Source organism: Passer domesticus, chromosome 1 (genome assembly GCF_036417665.1).
Source record: "Passer domesticus isolate bPasDom1 chromosome 1, bPasDom1.hap1, whole genome shotgun sequence".
NCBI classification, from domain to species: domain Eukaryota; kingdom Metazoa; phylum Chordata; class Aves; order Passeriformes; family Passeridae; genus Passer; species Passer domesticus.
The window spans coordinates 108,615,386-108,636,442 of NC_087474.1; the positions used below are offsets into that span (position 1 = coordinate 108,615,386).

The 21,057-nt window shown below is 42.3% G+C and overlaps 1 protein-coding gene across 3 annotated transcripts in view; it reads left to right on the plus strand.

Annotated features, from left to right (window-relative positions):
- The first annotated feature begins 9,562 nt into the window (after nt 1–9,562).
- The window catches only part of PTPN2 (protein tyrosine phosphatase non-receptor type 2), a 35,640-nt gene continuing 24,145 nt past the window's right edge, over nt 9,563–21,057 (plus strand). For all 3 annotated transcript variants that reach the window (XM_064433231.1, XM_064433236.1, XM_064433225.1), the window contains exons 1-4: nt 9,563–9,772; nt 12,345–12,435; nt 19,883–19,983; nt 20,615–20,713. In XM_064433231.1, the coding sequence (XP_064289301.1) occupies nt 9,704–9,772; nt 12,345–12,435; nt 19,883–19,983; nt 20,615–20,713 (360 nt within the window). In that variant the 5' untranslated portion in view covers nt 9,563–9,703. The remainder of the gene's footprint in view (nt 9,773–12,344; nt 12,436–19,882; nt 19,984–20,614; nt 20,714–21,057) is intronic.

The window sequence follows — 21,057 nt, forward strand, 5'->3', positions numbered from 1 at the left end:
TTTTGGTATTTCCCCCACCATTATGCTTTTGAATAAGATGAAATACAACTATTTCAGATACATGTGTCATTGGTGAGTGGCTTATGTTCCATCCCTAAGTGCTGAGCATCTCTTCTGAGCCCCTGCCCTTGAGATATCTGAAATACAAAGAAAATACCCAGTGCATTGAAGCGCTCTGTGGGAGGACAGCAGGAGCAGATGATATTTATATACACAAGTATCATGCACAAAGTATAAGCATACGAATGGAACACTGAACAGTGTACAGAGACTACTTAACCACCATCTGCTGACTTGCACAGATTAAAGCAAAAATATTATTTCCATTTTTCCCCCAATAATGCTGTATTCTGATGAAAGAAGTAAACTTCCAAGAGTTAATCATGCAGTTATCTGCATGATCATTAAAAGTATCTGCCTTACTTCTTATATAAATATTTTTAAATTATCAAGAAAAATATAATTCAGCACTTGATAGTTTTAGCTAATTTAATTTCTATCACATTGTGTTAGAATGGTAGATTTAAAGATACACATCTATGAAATTCCCATTAGAAAAACAATTGTATAAAAAGCTGTGTATATAAGTTTCCAGTTAGAGTAACCAGAGGGCTATAACATGCAGCATAGATTTCATTAATCTGATTAATTATCAAACCTATTAATGACTCACTCCTCTGTGTGAACAAAGCACCCCCACTTCTTCTCTGAGGAAAGTGAGAGGTAAAAGAAAGAGATGGGAAAGTTTTAATAACACCCTGAGAAGCATATATGTTTATGTTTTAGAAATGTAATCCTCGCATTATTTCATTGGAACCTCCTGTCCAAAGAAATTCAGGATTTATGCCATTTGCTGTGACAGAATTGTGTAAATTCAATAGTAATATTGCACGCTGTTGATGCACATTTGACAGCAGAATTAGCTGTAATGACTGATACAGTCACTTCCTTCAGTTGTCTGCCTCATCCTGCTTTCCAAGGTTGCTGAAACTCTGGAAATTAGGTGAGAATTATCCTTACACCTTTTTCTGAGACAAGGAAATACTGTCATCACATGATTTGTGATGTTTCCCAGAGAAAACCCCAGGACAAAGACCGTGCATGTGGCAGAGTTTCACAAATGATTGTTGCTGACATATTGTTCCTTTGTATGGCATTTACCAGCCAAAATATATTCTGAATCTAGAAATTAGATTGTGCATTTATAACTTCTGATAACAGTATCCATAAGGTATTACCAATGTGTTGAGAAGCAATGGGAAATCCAGACTGTTCTGATTATGACCTACATGTTAATGTAACAATTTAGGGAATGCAGATATGGAATAATTAGGAATGCAACTGCTTATGGCAGTTGTATCTCCTAATCCCCTTCCCACAGTATCACTTTCAGGAAGCCAGTCACCACATTCAATTAAATGTTCTTCCTTAACTAAGAAAAACAAAAGGGAAAACTGAGGTGGTCTTTGATGAGCACAAAACAAATAAAAACCCCCAAACATCTTTGTTTTGACTCTGCACCTTACCTTTCCTGCTCAGTGCTTCAGGGGGGGCTGCTATGAAGAAAGCAGTCATCTTGGACAGTGAAAATTAATTTTAAGTGAATAGAGCTTCCAAAATTAGTGTAAGAGAATGGGAGCTAGAAGCTACCTGAGATGTTGAAGTGACCATGTGGGATAATTCTTGACAAATACGATCTTAATAACATACTTTGTTTCTTTTTTTCTTTGTAACATTTTTTACTTACTACAAATCTGTGTTAGAAAGTCTGCCACTAAAGAACTTGCAGAGCTCTGCTTGAGGAGGGGTTCCACACAGGTTTTAAAAGGAAAATAGTGTCTTTTAGTGATGTAACTTTATATGCAGTGAGAGAGTAGGAGAAAAAAAAAAAAAATGTATAACATGTAAAAGATCCAGAGAGTTTCCTACAGCCATTCTGATACTGGACACGTTCTGCATAAGGGCACTTTTCTCCCTGGGTTGTTAATTCCAGTAAGTGGTCATGTCATGACTTGAACTGCTGGAACTGTTCCACTGGCTAAAATAAGATGTTAAAGACCTTGACAGCATTCCAATTGGAAAACGTGTGTTATGGATCCTTCTTTGAGTACATTACATTCAGTTTTTCTTTTCTTTGAGAAAACAAACAAATTGGCTTAGCAGTTATAGCCTATTTGTATGCCACAAGGGTATGAATTAGAGGTTTAAAATGTCTGGACCAAAGGAAACATAGCATACATTCAAAAGCTCTATTATACTGGTTTTGCAAACCAGATTTTTAAGACTCCTTACTTTAGTAGATTAATTTCAAAGACATTTTTATAAGAGACATTATCAAATTAAAAAAAGGAAAGGTAAATTTTACATGCACTACTAATTTGTTTTTGTTAGGAAATCATGCTGCCTGAAAAATTAACAATTTCTTCATGGCTCTTTGCCACCTACAGGCAAAATCTATTTTCCTCCTTGCTTAAAATTAACAATTTCTTCATGGCTCTTTGCCACCTACAGGCAAAATCTATTTTCCTCCTTGCTTTTTGACTTACTTTGGGGGTAAAAATAGAGGTGCATTGAATATGGCAGTCCTGCCTTGCCAAGCAAGTGCAGCAATGCAAATTCTGCTGTAGTGTTCCATGGTCCTTACGAGATCCAGTGCTCAGGTTTCCACAGTGACACAAGTGTGAACACCTTGTTCTCTATAACATACCAAAGGACATCTCAGCAGGCGAAATGAGCCACACACTCATGGAACTCTGCCATCAAAACAGTGACTCAGAGAATGTGGCTCCTACAGGGCTGCTCATTATCTCAAGAGGACAAGCTTCTACGGGAAATTGTATGAAATTCGATATATTAATGTCAACTTAAAAACAGGCAAAGCTATCACAAATCCTGTACAGACCTACCTCTGCTATCACAGGAAAGACAGAAGTAATTATTTTAATAAAAGCTAAAGGCTCACCACCACGTGGTAAATTTTAGTATCTATGAAGTTGGTAACAATAAGATATTTTAAATCCCTGTTACAGTGAGCAGTACAAGAAAATCCTTTCCTGTTATTGGCACATCAGGTTGTCTAATGCAGAGGCATAAATTACAAGCATGGATTACAATCTGAAGACTCTTATTTTGAACAATTGGGGCCAAAAAAAAAAAAATTGCAAAACAATTCAGAGATTGTTAGATCCATGAAAACAGTCACAATTGCTTTGTCCTGATGCTGGGAAACCCAAAGGAAAACTGGAACATAAAACTGAGAATACAAGTTTATAATAGAAACATTTACTGTTACTCCTCAGGAGAAAGTCTTCTTCTGCTAAAACAGTATTTTCTTACCAGAGCTTCTCCTAGCAAACAACAGTGGTCTGGTGCATCACAATGTTTCCTGCTGTAATTCAGAAAATTACCCTAATTTTGTAATTTGGAAGATAAGCTTGAATATGGATGAAGATACATATAATCAAGCATAGAAACCACTAAAATACAGAATCTGTGCTAGAAACAAGTTACAAGATCATGATACTATGACTTCACAATTGTAAGAGAAATTGAGTGAAAGACTCACTGGCCAGCATAAAGAACTACTCCAGAACTGTTTCCAGAAGTGCTCATTAACCATTATGCCATTATACAAAGTAATGCTTTGAAACAATAGCTGTGAGATTATAAATAGTGTAAGCAAGGAACAGCCCTATTCAGTTTGTGAGGCAATTTTAAAGTCTAATACGCCCATGATCTTCAAACAAACTTTCAACATGAAAACTCTGTCAGCTATAGGCAGCTACTATAGATGCCGTTTCTATCAAAAGTTGACATTCTGACAAGGACCAAGAATGACACTAAGCCACACTCACTGAATTGAGATGATTGCAAATGATGATTTCAATAAATGTCTCTGTAGCTAGGGGTAAAAAGAAAAGAGAGACAGAAAGTCAAGTAACATACACAAACCATCCCCAGCAGACAAGATCCTCTCTACAAGTGAGAAAAATAATAACTCGGGGTCATCTCTCTCTTGGCAACTGGCTCTTGTCTTCTTCCCGTAGCCGTACCCAACACCCCTGCATTGACTCATCGGCATTAGCCTTTGTGGCTGACTGCACACCCCAGCTTAGGTTGCTGGAAGGGCTGTTTCACAAAGCCACAGCAGAGCCTAAAGTTGTTCTGTCCCTCAGACATCCTGGCTGGCTGCCTTTTCTGCCAGCTGCTGTGTCCATTCACTCGTGACAGCACTTCTGCCAGTTACCCTTTTCTTTTCATACTCCACAATTATTTCAGCTTCACCATGGGAGTCCAGTGCCATACAGACTGGCACAAATCTCTAGACTGTGAAACACACTTTCTTAATAGTTCTTAATATTTCCTTTCTTCCTTAGCCATGAATTTCTTCTACACAGAACTCCAGACAACAGTTTGGGCAATTTTATAGTCTGGGCACAGCTGTATTGTCCTCCTCTTCCACAATCCCATCACCTTTACTAAAGAGCTGATTCTTATCAGACACTGGACACTAGGATCCCACTGTTGTGGATTTCTGACTGATGTGAAAGACCTCCTCAGCTAAAAGCAAACCTGTTTGATGCCCTTGCACTTCTACTTTTGTAGCAGCCTTCAAGGATTTGCATTTTGCTACATACATTTTGAAGGGTTTGCTATGGGTTTCTGGGTGTTTTCTTTCTTTTTTTCCCCCCTTCTTGTTGTATGCTAGAATACAATTTTGGGCAGGGGAAGAAAAGCAATAATAGAGTTGAGGAAAAGTATTTGCACCAACACCCACTTTCAGTAATGGGAATTTTAATGTTCACTTGAGCAACGAACACAGCTTCCAAAAGAAATAAGAGTGCACTGTAATGAACATAAAAAATGAAACCTGTTTTATCCTGACCACTGGACCTTTTCATTCAGCTTCTCCCACTCCCTACCAGATGCCAGAGGAGTGGCCAGCCCTTCTGGGTTTCAAGTCCTATCCAGTTCATCGGGGAAGGGAGGATCCTCTTCTTCTTTAGGCCTTGGGCTATAAAACTTAAATCAGGAATTATATGTTCTCCTCCTTTCACATAGTGGCAAGCTTAAGCACATTACAGCTCTCTTCCTTAACAATTAAAATTGATGTGGAGTGTATTTGTGAATAAAACTACCTCAGGGAAGAATTTGTTCTTCATCTACCAATATCTAAAATGGTTCTCAGAAAAGCAGCACAAACCAGATCATTTCCAATAAATGGTGCTTAAGTAGTTCCAGTGAATGACCCAAAAAAGTACACACAGAGGAACAAACACTTAGTCTGTTCCAGACTGGTACTAAAATAATTGTTCAGCCAAGGTCACTGGACAAAAACATTTAAAATTAACTTGATTGGTCTTCATGGGCACCAAAGTCAATTTTGAAATCAAAACTGCTGCAGATACCAATTACTTTGGGGTGACTGCTTTGTCAGTACAGCAATGGGCTTCTCAAATTATCAGAGATTTTAATTAAAAAACATTGCTTGCTTCTGTTTATACTAAGACAGAAAACACTACAATATACTAGACTTTCCAGCAACTGTGTTGTCCCTCTTTGCATGCCTCACATGGTCCCAAGGGCATAAGACTTTATGTAGGGTTCATCTGGGCTTGGCTGCACAGCTAATACAGAATGGGAGGTCACTATTGGCAGAATAAATTGTCTAATGAGTGTACTTTGTTTATGTTGTATATACAGTTCTCCTTCACAAACCATTAGAAATGTAATCTTGGGCCTATCCTGGGCTCAGATACTAAAAGCCAGAGAACTGGTGCTGCATTTTCAGCATATTTGCAGTAAAAATAAAGCAACCCAAATCTGGACAACAGCAATTGCTTCAGAAAACTCTGGTTTACAAGTTATTGCTTTTCTAAACCAGCTCCAAATCCCAACTAATAAACATTTTTAGCTTTCCACGAGATGTCTCTGGGCACTGATCTGCATTAGAGATTCTAGATGGAGCTGCTACCATAAAACTGCCTTTCCTAACCACACAATTACATTGCTGTCCCAATATTAACTACATCCCCAAATATCACAAGCACGAGTGAAAAGCACATCATGTCATAAATGCTATAAATCCAGACCAATCAGCAAGCTTATATACAGGGAAAAGCCTGCCAAAGACTAAAATCAGCAAAGAAGATGCCTATTTTAATTTCTTTATTAAAATATGTTGTTTGGCAGACAGCTTCCATGTACCTAGTTACTTTCTTACAGCCAGCTTGTGCAACATAAGTTTTCTGATATAAAGAACAATTTTAATAATTGAATTAAAAGAAATCTATTTCAAATGAAAATCAATCATTACCTTGAGGATGGGCACTTGGACGCTTTTCTGTACTCTTAAATCACAAACATAATTCACAAATGTTCTCTTATTTGCTTGTTTCATAACTGATCATACATAGAACACTGATTAACTAGAGAGCACCAGCAGAACTACAGACATGACCCATGCCTCAGTCGTGCAGGCAGAAAAACCAAGAAAGCCATTCCCTACATTGATTTCAAAGCTTGAACCCATAGTTGAAGAAAATCTTGTGCAACATTTCCTTGAGTTACTTGGAAAAACTTGTTATGAACTTACTGATCCATGCTGTCCCATCTGCTGTACTTCAAAGGCATCACAGACTCCCATGGTGTCCAGGACTCCAGCTTTTCTTCCAGGACTTGGGGGAGCACATGAGCCAGTGGACTTGGAGCATTGTGTGGCAGAATGGAAATGCAGCAGCATTCAGTAACAAGTATTCAAAATGAAAAGTCTGTTTCAAAAAAAATGAGTGTTGTTGTTGTGCTTATGAGGCCCACAGGAGGCAGGGGCTGGTGTGGAGCTGCAGTGACAGCACACGAGGAACCACAGCGACGGCACAGCCACACTCAGCTGGTTATCATAGGGGCTGTAGATCACAGAATCTTATGGTCTGGAAGGGATCTTAAAGATCCCCTAGTTCCAACCCCTTTGCATTCCACCGGAGCAGGTTGTTCAAAGCTTCATCCAACCTGGCAGTGAATACTTCCAGGAATGGGGCATCCACAACTTCTCTGCACAACCTGTTCCAGTGTCTCACCTCCATCTGAGCAAAGAACTTCCTCCTGATACCTAATGTAAACCTACTCTCAATTTGAGGCCATTCCCCCTTGCCCTATCACTACATGCCCTTCTAAAATGTGTCTATCCAGGTCATCTTGTAGGCTTCTTTCAGGTACTGGAAGGCCGTGAATAGATCACCCCTGAGCCTTCTCTTTCTCAGGCTGAACAATCCCAATTCTTTCAGCCTTTCCTTATAAGAGAGGGACTGCATTCATCTGATCAACTTGTTGGCCCTGTTCTGGACTTGCTCCAACAGGTTGATGTCCTTCCTGTGCTGGGGACTCCAGAGCTGGATGCCGCTCTCCAGGTGGGGGCTGACAAGAGTAGAGCAGAGGGGCAGAATCCCAGGATGTGGTTGTCTTTCTGGGCTGCAAGCTCACGCTGCTGGCTCATGTTCTGCCTCTCACCCACCGGCACCTCCAAGTGCTTCTTGGCAGGGCTGCTCTCCATGCATTTGGACCCCAGTCTGTATTGATACTGGGGTTTGACCTGACCACTGGGTCTCGTTAAACCTCACGAGGTCCCCGTGGGTACACTTCTCGAGCTTGCCCGGATCCATGCCATCCCGCTCGATGGCATCGCGTCCTTCAGCTGCCGGTCACACCTCAGTTGACACTCCCAGCCCCTGCCCGTGGGTACGAGCCTGGGGTCGGGCACTCCGAGGCAGCGGGGCCGGTGTGCCCGAGCAGGGAAGGCGAGGGGAGCGGCGGGGGCCCCTCGGGGTGGGAGAGGGCAGGGACAAACGTTTCCAGGGGAACCTCCCAGCCCGTGAGGGGCCGTGTTGCGGGTGGGGGAGAGCCTGCGGCAGGGAGAGGGTGTGCCAGGAGTGAAGGTTCGGGACAGGAACCCGCGGCACAGGAGGTGGGGCGGGGCCCAGGGCAGGACCGTCACCGGCGTGCGGGGAGGCGCTGTAACCTCTCACAAAATGTGGAAGAGTGGGGGAGATCATCTGATCCAGCCTCCCTGCTCAAGCGGCGTCATCCTAGAGCACATTGCCCAGAATTGCGTCCAAACGATTCTTGAGTATCTCCAGTGAGGGAAATTCCACAACCTCTCTGGGCAATCTGCTCCATGCGCGGGCACTGGCACAATAAAGGAGTTCCTCCTCATATCCAGGTGGAACTTCCTGCGCATCAGTTTCTGCCGTGGCCTCTTGTCCACCAGCAAGAAGAGCCTGGCTCTTGGCACCCTCCCTTCAGACACTGACACTGATGGGACACGGCCCTTTGTGGCACCAATTCACACATTTTTAAGGCGCCGGGCGTTACCCCTGCTCTGTGCTGAGCCACGGCGTGTGCAGGGCCCGCCTGCCCGGAGGCTCGGGCTGGTGTCCCCCGGCACAGCGCAGCGCTCTCTGAGCCGGCCCGGCCCTTGGCTTTGCCCAGCGCCTGCCGGAGCCGCCCCTTAAGGGACTTTCTCTCCCAGAGAGGCAGGCGCTGCGGGACACGGCGTTTCTGCTTTCGGGAGGGCGAGCCGCGCCGGGATTTGTCTGTCCGACACGCCCGTGTCCCCGCACTTCTGCTTTTCGGGGCACACCGCCGGGGGTGCGACACGGAGCCGGGCTGGGGCCTCGCCGGCGGCTGGAAGAGCTCTTGGAGCCTTCGGGGCCGTGTCCGCTCCGGGACATCGGCACAGCGGTGCAGCGCTACAGGCGGAGTGGCTGCAAAGTGGCCCAGTGGTCAGCAGCCGCTGAACGAGAGCAGCAGAGTGTGAAGGTGGCCGAGAAGGCCAGTGGCATCCTGGCTTGTATCAGCAATAGTGTGGCCAGCAGGATCAGGGCAGTGACTGTCCCCCTGCACGCTCTTTGGTGAGGCTGCACCTTGAATACCGAGGTCAGTTCTGGGCCCCTCAGTACAGAAGGACATTGGGGTTCTGTAGCGTCTCCCGAGCAGGGCAATGGAGCTGGTGAAGGATCTGGAGCACACCCTGTGAGGAGCTGGGGGTGTTTAGCCTGGAGAAGGAAGAGGCGGCTCGGGGGTGACCCTATCGCTCTCTACACCTGCCTGACAGGAGATTTTGGCCAGCTGGGGGTCGGTCTCTTCTCCCGGGCAGCCAGCGACGTGACGAGAAGACATGGCCTCAGGCTGCACCAGGGGCGGTTCGGGTTGGACTTTAGGAAGAAATTCTTCACAGAAAGGGCGATTAAATACTGGGACGGACTGCCCAGCGAGGGGATGGAGTCACCGTGCCTGCAGGTGCTCATGGTCTAGTTGTTCGGCCAAAGGATGGACTCGATGATCTCGGATATCTTTTCCAACCGAACTGAGTCCGTGATTTTTGTGACATTTTTCCTCTGGCGACCGCAGTCCCCGGCCCTGCCGAGCCCCGCGACACCTGAGTGCGGCCCCGCCCCCCGCCGCGCCAGTGACGTCACCCCAGGTGCTTCCCGCCTCCTCGTGCCGGGGAGGCGTGATCTCCACTGCCCTCGGTGGGCGGGGCCAAGGCCGCGCATGCGCCCGGCGCCGGCTGCGGGACACCCGGTCGCGAGCGTATGTGCGCGCCCGCCGCTGCCGCGAGGCGGGGGGCTGCGCGCGAGCGGGTGCGGGCTCGCCGCTCGGCCTCCTGCGGACAGGCTCGCGCGCCCTGGCGGCCGCCGCCACCATCATGTCCGCCGCCATCGAGCAGGAGTTCCAGGAGATCGACGCCACGAACGACTGGCAGGCGCGTTATCTGGTGAGCCGAGCGGCGTGGCCGGCTCTAGCCGGAGAGCAGCAGGGAGGGAGGGAGGAAGGGCGGGGTGGGGGGGGGGGAGAGACCCGCGGGGCCGGCAGCGCCCGTGCCTGGCGTGCGGCTCCGCCGCCGCCTCAGCAGCGGGGAGAGCGGAAGTCGCTGGGCCAACGCGACTCTCGCCCTCAGGTGCGAGCGGCGGAGCCGCGGGCAAGCGCTGCGCGTGCGCACTCGGGGCGGGCTCGGGCGGGGGGCGGTGGCGCGCAGGCGCGGGGCGGGGCGCGTGCGCGGGCTCGGCGGCGGCTCCGGCTCCGCGCTGCGCCCGGGGCTCCCGGAGCGGGGCCGGAGCGAGCCGGGACAGCGCCCTGGGACTGCCCCCTGGGACAGTGCCCCGGGGACTGCCGCGGCTTGCGGGCCGCATGGGAACCCGTGCCCCATAGTACGGGTTCGGCCAGGGCTTGGGTGCCCCCCCTGCGCTGGTTCGTGCGGCTCCTCAGGCAGCCGTGCTGCCTCCTCAGCCCCCGTTCCCGCTGCCTTGGCCAGCTCGGCGTCTGCTGCGGGGGCTCTGCGCCTGTGCCAGTAAATAAAATGCAGTATTTGCGATATTTTTGAAGGAGATTAAGAACTTCCGAGAACAGTCAGTCCCATAAAACGGGCATTATGTATCAGCTGGTGTCGCTAGAGCAGTTATTTCAGCCCACAGTATTTTATAGCACTATTTCTCAAATGAGGGAAGAGAACTGAACCCCAAAGTTTTCTTTACTGACTTCAAATTACGCTTTTTCTCTGTTAAACTAATAATTTATTTGATTTATATATTATTCAAATACAGTATCTCTACTGTAATATTTCAGATGTTGCAGTTTTGTATATATATATATCTGTATTACAAAATAAGTAGGATGTAGCACCAAGCCTGCCGGAGTTCAGGAAGGGTTTGGACAGTGCTTTCAGGCACATGCTGTGCTTCTTTGGGGTATTCTGTGCAGAGTCAGGAGTTGGACTTGTTGGTCTTTGTGGGTCCCTTCCAGCTCAGGATGTGCTGTGATTCTGTGTGGTGGCTGGATATTATGTGGGAAAACTGATTTCTGAATTATTCATTAAATTTGTTTAAGTTTAATTCTTTTTAGCAAGCTCACCCTCCCACACCATCACTGTAGAAGTGTTTCTAGCTATTTTAATGTTTCTTTACCAAAACATGGGTCTGTTTCTGTGCACTGATGGTGCAGGTGCTTTAAGAAACAAAATATGTTGTATCCTGTTACTGAGTAATACAAAATTTACCTTTCCTGGAAACTTGGATATGAATGCCTGCCAGATCCATTCGTTCCTCGAGCAAGTTCCCAAAGCTTGTCAGCCATGTAAACAAGAGAAGTTCCAGTGTCTGTTTCAAAACAGAAAACCGAATAGATCAAGAGGTTTTTATACAAATATGTGGAGTATTGGTGCTTGGCAGTTGCTGCTCCACATTGTTGATTTATGTTCTTTGCAGTGCATTTTAAAGAAAGGTCATGCAACCAGTGCTAAAAATTGGAGCTTTCTTTTGTACGTTATATTTCCGCTGATGCCCTTTCTGGCTGTGTTCATTGTCTGGGAATAGACTAGACTGTTTAGGAAGTTTGAAGACAAAGATAGTGGGAACATTGAGAAGACCAAAGAATGCTCAGTTGTAATAAGAAGTTTAAATGCCCTTTGGGACATAATGATCAAATGTAGCAACATAATCTAAAAACAGAAGGAGAATTCAAAGTAAAATATTGTTAATTCTGTACTGTGCAACGTTTCTGCTGAGATGGCATCAGTACAGAGCTATAAATACAGAGCAGAATACACTGAAGGCCATTTTCAGTTTTCTACATAAGGTAATTCTGTATATCCCAGTGAAGCCTTAGAAAAGGTGCCCTCAGGGAAGAAATCAATAAAGCAGAACATTCAGAACGTGTGAACAGTAGGGTCCTTAAAATAGTGTGTGAGTCTGAATATCTCTTACATTATTAGAAGGTTTGTGTTAATGCGTGGGAGAGCAGGCTTTGATTCCCATTGATATTTGTGACTCCAGAATTCTTATATTGGTTCATATATAACTACAGCTGTATGGGATGAGCCATCAAACCACCAAGAATAATCCTATGGCCTTAATAGCAGCCATAAACCCATTAACTGGCTCACTTAAGTTTGTGGGGTTTTATGCTGCCAATTGCTTTAAAGGAGCCAGCAGAATACTGCTGTTGCATCTGAGTCCCTTACTGCTTTGGGAGATAATGTGCAGCTCTGAGGTAAACTGTAAGCATAATAAATATCTGGGATTAGGGGTCTTTTTTGCCCTTGGATCCTGATGCATCAGTTGCTTGTCAGATGGTGCTTACATTTGGTAGTTTTAGCCAAATGTAGGAAGATCTATATGGTAGCAGTTTGGCCATGAATGAAATGCATCTTCTGAGTGAAAAATGACACTAGGGGCAGTAAAACTTGGTTTAAACAAATGTTAATTATTAGTAATGCTGCTTAATTAATAATATGTGTAGAATGTTAATCAGGTTGCTGGCTATAAGTCAATTATTTGTTTTGTCTTTTTAAGGAAATCCGACATAAATCCAGTGACTACCCTCACAGAGTTGCAAAATATCCAGAAAACAGAAATCGAAACAGATACAGAGATGTTAGTCCATGTGAGTACCTTTTCTGCAATCTTTGCAACTAAACTTATTAGACCTTCTCTTACCCTGTCAACGCAGGAGGTGATAAATCATGGTCATTGCAAATTTGGCATTTTGTTTATTTCTGTAGGCATGTGTCCTCTGATAAATGTAAATGGGATTTTTGGTAACACATACACAAATGTGTATGACAGGAGGGAGAAGACTCTGCATGTTAAGCTCATTGTGCTGAATGGTGAATGAGAGATGGTTGCAAATCAAAGGTATTAGTGTATAGGTTAATTTTTGTGAGCTGCAGAGTAATGTTTTAGAAGTGTTTTTCTCATGGGGAAATGATTTATTTGATTTGCTTTATCTGTTGTAAAAAATGAGTATAGAGGTTAAGTTAGTACACCTTGACTGAAAGGAATGTTTTCTTTTTGAACTGAGGGATTCAGCACGTTTTTAAGATGGTGTGGATAAATGCCACTCAATTTCTACTGTTGCTTTAAAAAATGCTTGAAATTTTGTTGGTTTTGCTCATATAGTAAATAAGGTATGGAGTGCTTTTTACTTCTAATTGCCATAAAATGGTCTTTTTGACTTAATGAACTTATGTCTCACATGAAAAAAAACTTTTTTTAGACCAGCTTCTCTGCTGCAGAGATGCTGTGGGCTTCTTTTCATCAGCATTTTACTTCAGAAATTATAAGCCAAAATTACTGCAAAAAGATATGTGAGCTACAGATAGGGGGGAAATGATACAGCTTTATTTTTTTTTTTTCAGTATATTAAAGTTGGGACAGATAACATGTTTGTGTTCCTTATGAAGTTTCCCAGAATACTGAAGGGTCCTGAAAACCACCTTGTTACTGGATCTAGAGTTTTTGGAGGGTTGCTGGTATACTGGGGCTTTTTGCTTCAGTTGATCTGAATACCTCTTCTGAGATTTGGAGAAGTGCTGAGCTCCTTGTTTCCAGTTGAGAGTTGTGGTGACAGCATGTGCATAGCACTTCTCAAAATGGCCCAGAAAGGGTCCTGGGTTGAGTCACACTGCTCAGATGCAGTGCTGCTCCTTAGGCTGCTGCCAGGATGCTCCACTGGCACAGAGAATTCCTACCAAATGGGTCCAGTCTGGCATGGTGCTGAACCCCCCCTGAAATTTTCTATAAATCCATTTCCCACACAGGCTGATGGAACTCAGCCTAGGAATTCAGTGCATTGGAGGAAAGTCCAGCACTGGGAAGATGCCTCAGATGAGGCAAGGCTGACTGACTTCCACCACAGGCTCAGGAAATGGAGCCAGGCCTCTGGTGGACACGTGTCGGTCTGTGCGGAGGCACTTGGGTGTCCCAGCTTTGCTGTCCTGTTGCAGCACAGCATTGGCATCTTACCAGTGCTGAAAGAGATGTTTATTCAATTTCTGTTTCATATCTAAGTTGCAGTGGGGGTTTAAGATGAGAAGGTAGAAAATGAGATGTGAGCCCAGAAGTCCTAGGTTCTAGTCCTGGGTCTAACATCCTGTACAATTTCCATGTCAGACACTGTATCTGTGCATTTATCTACTGTTTCTCCCATACATGACTGTAATTTATGTAGAGAGTGAAAATATACTTTCAAACTGTTTGTGCTTTTTTCTTTTTAAAAACAGTGTTTTTAAAAGAAATAAAAATACATGGTTTTATTTAAGTAATATCTAATAATGCCTCCAGTAATACCTTACGGATGTGACTTGTATTCATCTCCTGCAGTTATGTGGAGCTCAATATTTTACTTAATCATGGCATACCTTTTATAGCAGTGAGGAACATCAAACGCTTCTGCTTTAGTCATGGCAAAACCTGCTTCTGAAATGCATATTTAGCCAGTAGAAAAAATACAAATGATTGTGTTAATTCCTGGACCCAGTGCAAAAGCAGAAAGACAGATAAAATCTGGTATTGAAGTAGTGGTTTGGCTTAGGAAAAAGCTAGAGCTTTTCTGTCACACTCTGACATAGATTATTACATGATGAATGAACTGAATAAGATGGTGAATTTTATGAATAATGTGTCAGTTTCTAGCATTTATGAAAGAAGGATGGTTTGAATTGGTCCACCTAGATAGCGTGCAGAACTGGGCACTAGGAACAAAGCTGTATGAGGAGAACAGAGCAAAACACTGTATTTGAACTAGTTAATTCCTCCTGAATTTCACTTCTGTATTTTTAAATATGACTCAGTTGCATCAGTTAGAACAACGAGAGTCAGGAGCAGAAGGAGGCCTGGAGGGGAGTGTATGATAAATAAGATTTCAAGGTAGCAGTGCCTAAATTTCAAAGCAGCTGGGATATAAGCTGCATGGTTTGATAACTGTGGTGAACACATCTAATTGTGGTGCATGTATGCAGGGACTTGGTGTTGCAGAAATGTGAGACAACTCAGTCTCACACAATCTTGATGTCTCAGTCCTTCACTTTGTAAATTTTGCTGCTTTTTAACAGTGTTTAGATGAAAAATGGGTGGTACTAATATTCTCAAATAGCCAAAGGCCTTCAGAACCAGCTGTTGGACTTTTAATATCTAGCTACTTAATCATACTGAAAGACATACTTTAAAGAAAGAGTTTTATTTCTCCAAAAGCAATGAGAAAATGGTTTGTTGACTGCGGTAGCTGCTAAGCCTGTCTAAAATCTGAGGTGGTGTGTCTGCAAGAGGAAGTGCAAAGGTTGTTCAATTTTACGGGAAATATCTCAATTGCAAGTCCAGGAAAAAATATTTTGGGTTGGTTTGCCCCATTTCAACTGTGATACCTGGGACAAGTACACTGAAACAAACTTCTGTCTGTTACATACATTTCTGGATAAAATTTTTTTCTGTTTGCTGGGAAAGGCTAAGCATCTCTGCCCATTACGGTTGAGTTTCACACTGTTTCCTGTTTCATGAGTATTTCTGTTAGTGTCCGTTTTTGTTGGCTAAAGATCTGTAGCATATGTAAGTTTGGTTTGGTAAAAGCCCTCAAGAATTACTGCCTAGATGAAAAAAAATAGCAGTCTAATAGTTTGGTATTAGTCTAGAATAGGCAGAGGAGTATTTTGGCTTCATAGTACTGAAACAGGAAGTTAATCTGAAATAGGTTTGGTTTGACAGCCAGTCATTTCCGGACAGATGAAACCATTTCTCAGAAAATGTTGTTAACAGAGGAAAGTAACTTGTGAGGTTGTTATTCTTTATTAATAATTTTAATGAAACTCCAAAGATTTCTGTAATTAACTTTGCTTCTAAATCTTAACCTCAGTTCTTACCAGAGGAGTCTAGTGTCTCAGATTGACTGTAAACACCTTTAGAGCTGAGGTCCCAGATTTACAGGCAAGAAGGAAATCCCCTCAGCAAAATTGGCAGGATTTTTTTTTTGCTTTTTGCTTTGGAAGGGTAGATGGGGGTTTACACAATTTTCTCTTCAGCCTTCCTTTGTAATGTGGTGTGTTGCTCAAGAACCTGGGTCATCTGAGCATTTTTGCTGATAGATCATGTTGCTTTTGGAAGATCTTGCAAGGTAGTGATTTCTCATGTTTTCTTCCTGTGGCCTTGAGTAGATTTTATGTCAGATCTTTCAACCATAGGCTTACAGTTGGCATGGAGTACAGGAGAGGAACATGAAGAGAATTGTGTTTTGCAGGGAACAGAGTTGGTGCTGATTAATTATCATTGCGGGAATGTTTGTTCCCTTTCTGTCCTGTGCTTCAAGTGGACGTGCTGAGAACAGGGAGGTGTTCAGCCCAGAATAAGCCTGCTGCATTTCTTGAAGTATTAGAAGCTGACATTAGTGATTTTTGTGATGTTATCTAATGATTCTCTAAAACGTCTTACCACATGAAACATTGCAAAATAAACTCAAGGTGCTATTGAGTTTGGAGATATTTCTTCCTTTGAGGTTGGGGAAGAGGAGAATTTTATAGCACATGCTGATATAAACATGCTTTAATGTGCCTTAATATTTTTTCCTGTAATCCTGCTTACAATTGTAAGGATGCTGTGCAGTAGTGACATGCATCTTTTGGTATGAATACGTTTCAGTGGTGAGCTAGGCCATGACTGATACGATGGCATTCATTGTGTACAGCCAGTGACAGGGTGGTGAGAAGTCATTTTGCCTTTCCTTTGCCTTAAGCTACCTCTGAAACTTGAGACTGGAAGTCTAGTGACGGAGTATTGCAAATTTTAATAATTTAGCAGCTCAGATAGACTAGATTTAGATTAGTGAAATGGAAGGGATTTGTTGGTAGGCGGGAAAGGTTAGCCAGGGTCACTAGGATGGCTTGCGGTGGCTGCATGTTTGATTTATGACTTTCTTTAATCCACTAAGTAGCGTTTCTCCTTCCTCTATTGTTAATGGCTGTATATTTGGGGGATCAGACACATCTCTTGGATAAAATATAATTTTGAAGTTATACAGTGTTCTACAAACACACTTGTTTTATAATGAAAACCTTTCATTAACCAACTGCAAGAACCGTGTGGTGTAAAAGGCCAAACATTTTGTATCTTGATTTTAACTGGATCTGTCATTTTCTATTAAGCAGGAGGTGAGCAGACTGATGAGTGTTGTGAAGTTCTGGCATTATTTGATGCATGGGAGGTATTGTCAGTGGGATGGGGTTCCACTGGAAATGGGTAATCAGAACTTGCTTACTCAGATAGGGTCGTTCTGGGAGTGTTTTTTCTCAGTGCAGGAGCCAGAATGAGAATAATTTTTAAGGTTTCCACTTCCTTTTCAGTTTTGTCGAAATAGGGGAATTAGCTCTTCAGAAAAGCAGTACTGTATTTTAGCTGCTGTGGGCAGGGCATGGCAACACAAGCTAAATCTTATCTTAAAGATAGGTTTATCGTTCATATAAATCTAAGTACTTTGTAACTGGAAGTTATATACATACGGGAAATGTATTACAGCTAACTCACTGTCAAAAGTTGGCTTGCTTCAGTTAATTCAGAAAAGCAAGCCAGGATTTGAATGAGGTTTCTAGGTCATTGTGTCCTTTAAGAACCTCATCCCTTGAAAGAAGAGAAATCAATATATTCTAGTGTGGTTTTTTTTTTGTCCTGTGGACTGTCTGCCAGAGTACTTGCAGGATCTCCTCTGTTTTAGTTGGGGAGGGAGAGGGAGGCTGTCTGTACATAGAATTAGTTATTAAAGGGACTTAAAAAAAAAACAACTTGCAGAACTTTTATTTGTCATGTTTACAAAGCAAAATTTATAAGAAGGGAAAAACTGAATCTGAGAAAGTAAGGATTAAAGTAGGAAACCTCCTTAGAGGCTGCAGTTATTTGTCCCTGGCAGCAGTTCAGCAGCTGCCGCTGGGTGATTAAACTGTTAACAGAGCTTGCTTGCGTCACCTTTCCGAGAACACTGGTACCGGTATGTGTGATTTACTATAACAAGATCTTAAGTTTTTCCTGTTGGCAAATGACATGTAATATTTACAGAGGTCTTGGTTTCTTTCCAGTAGAAACATTTCAGATAAAGTGATACATGAAAGGAAAAAGTAATGCTTTCCTATCCTGGCAAAATAATACAAAGAGATATATTTTACTTTAAAATGCACATGTGTCTTAATTTTGCTGTGTCTTGGCTTTGATAATATTTTTTTTTCTTCACACAGGGGTATCATAAATCTTTTAAGACTCCTGAAAATTAAAGTGGTGTTGTCTTACAGCTAGAATGCTAATGAAAACAGACCAACCCAGTGTTTTTCTCATGCTTTTACATCAAAAATAAATTTGCAGTATTTTTCTGTTCTCTGCGCATTCGTATGTGACTGCATATAAAAGCTAGGAGCTAAGGGAGGTGGGGCAACAGCCCCAAATTTGAGTGCTTCAGCAGCAGCAAAACAATTCCACTTCATTGTTGACTTCTTTACTCAAATCCAACAAGATGATCTTCGGTGGTTACCAATAGCAGATAGATGAGGTAGAATGTAAAGGCAGATCAAGACCTAGTAAATGTACTTTTTCCAGGTTTCCAAACACATGGAAAGTATTCATATTAAACCATACAAGAGTAACTGTTTTTGATTGCCATTAGTTTTTTGCCTATTCAGGTTTATATTTATGATTTCTGAGATAAGCCTTGTGCTGCACAGGCTGGCTGTGAGTTCATCTATTGTAGTTGTGCTGAATTTGATACTTGGTAGTTGCTCATGTCTTTGTGTGTTTCCCAAAGTGTTTGTGAGCCTTCTGGTGCAAGGATGGGTGGACTGGCATTTTAACAGCAGTCTGGGCCCTAATTGAGTTTTGTGTGTCAGACTAGTTGAATTTAGTTGTAAAAACTGGTATTGCATCGTAATTCCCTCTGCTGTCAGTTTCCTTATGGAATCTCTTCCATCTCTTCCTCAGATATGTTGAAGTTTCTTGAAGTAATTTTAGTTTGCTATTTTTTATTTACTCTTCTTATTCTGCTAGGTGTTGAGCTTCAGGAGGTTTACAGTCAGTTGAATCTCATTTTCCAGCATGCTGCTGTGTACAAATTTTAAACTGAAAGTACTGTTTATTTAATACAGTGACTGATAAATGGCTGAAGGATTACTTACTGTGAACAAGTCTGATTACCTAAATGTCTCCTAGAGGTTCATAAATCACATATTAAAAGGTTCCAGAAGCAACCACAATGACTTTTTATTATGCAGTTTTTTAGTTTGACAGTATGATAATCTTTCTCATATTAATGGTAGAATTTTAAACAGAGTCCTTTGCTTGCCTCTGCCATAAAAAGGGGAATCGTCAGTCTTGCTTGTGTAATTTTGAAATTAAACAATGTTGTGAGATTAGGCTTCATTTAATTGGATGATTTGTTGACTCTTTTTGGTTTTGCATGTGCCTTTGTTAGTATTTTTTGTGTTGTATAATATTTAACAACAGCTTACAGGGAAAATGAAATTTATCAAATTCAAGCCTGGCTTGAATTACTACTGCAAGTAGACTTTACTGGGTTTTTTTTTTAGCTGTGTGAGCTTAACTTTATGATTCTATGCCAACCTTTGAAACTTCAGTTCACCAAAAATCTTGGAATTTAGGAAATAATGAACTTAGGAAATAATGCTGTGGAGTGATCTGGTGTGATAGGGCAGTGTTGTCTGGTGTGAGTTGTGGTGCTGTTGTATTAAGGAAATGTAACTGTTGAGGGATGACTGTGAGGACCTTTAGGCTTATGTGGGAGGGTAATTTTGTTTGCTTGGGGTTTTTTTTTTTTCAAATAGGTATTCCAGTTTTCTGAGCAGCTTCTATTAATAGCTGTCTGAAATTACTCTGATAGAATGCCAGTGGGAGAATGGGACAGTTATCAAAGTTATTTGAGAAATTAGTTTCTCTTTTATTTGTAGTTTGGGTCATACAGCAGAATTTAGTACTAGTTGCTTGTAGACTAGACTTACACCTAAACTTGCCCTGTTAGAGAGTATTCATCAAGATGGATGCGTCATTAATTCTTAATTTCCTTTGAATTTTAGATGATCACAGTCGTGTAAAACTCCAGAACACTGAGAATGACTATATCAATGCCAGCCTAGTGGTCATAGAAGAAGCCCAGAGATATTATATTTTAACACAGGTAAGCAGTACAATTACTGGGTTATTACAGGGATTGAGAATCTAGGGAGGGGGATTTGTACAGTTTTAATTCATATTTGGATTGTTTCTTATCTCCATGAATTAAAAATATATCATTATTACATGAATTACAATACCTCAGTGTGTTGTAGTTGCTAATAGATTATGTTTTAAGAAAAGCTAAAGGGGATATTGAAGTATGAGTAATTTACTGCATATGAAGCTTCTGAAATACTTCTTCCACTTTTCTTCAGTTCTTTTGGAAATATGTTGCAACAATACTTCTACCCCTTAAGCCATCTTGTACCTTCTGAGCATGCCTGCAGTAGCTTTTCTTCTAACAGCCCAACAGTAGGGATGCTTAAAGCAAAATAACCATTCCCCGAGTTCTTACTGTTTTGTTGTTTGGTTTTCTTTGGTATTTTTTTCCTTAAAAAAAAACCCCAACCTTTTTATGTCCTGGAATGATCTGTGGCTACTTTCTTGCCTGCCGTTTCTATAATTCTATTAATAATTTGTTTAAACTTAAGGGGAAGACTCTTTCCTGTTTCCCACAGTGAACTATTAACTGTGGTCAAACACTGCTTTGCCTATACATTCTCATGCCTATTTTTGTGTTTTTTACTATGCAGGGTCCACTACCTAATACATGTTGTCATTTTTGGCTAATGGTATGGCAACAAAAAACCAAAGCAGTTGTCATGTTGAACAGGATTGTTGAAAAAGAATCGGTAAGTGACATTAGGCATGAAGTTGTAAAATATGCCACACAATTTGAATACAGTTGAGCAATGTTTGATTGTTACATTAGAAGAACTAACAGATGTTCTCACTGATGAGCATTGTAATGTGTATTTAATATGACAGTGAAGTGAGGGAGCTAAGACATCCAGTTCAGTTTGGTGAAAAGAACATCTAACAAATGTACATCCTGAAAGGTGAAAGTAGCATTCTGAAAAAGGATGTACAGTGAGGAGTAGAGGCAGTGTGAGATGTTCCCAGAACAAAATGGAAGGTGGGAAAAAAAGTATCTTTAGATTAATTCTTCTAAATGTAGAATTGTAGTGGCAGAATA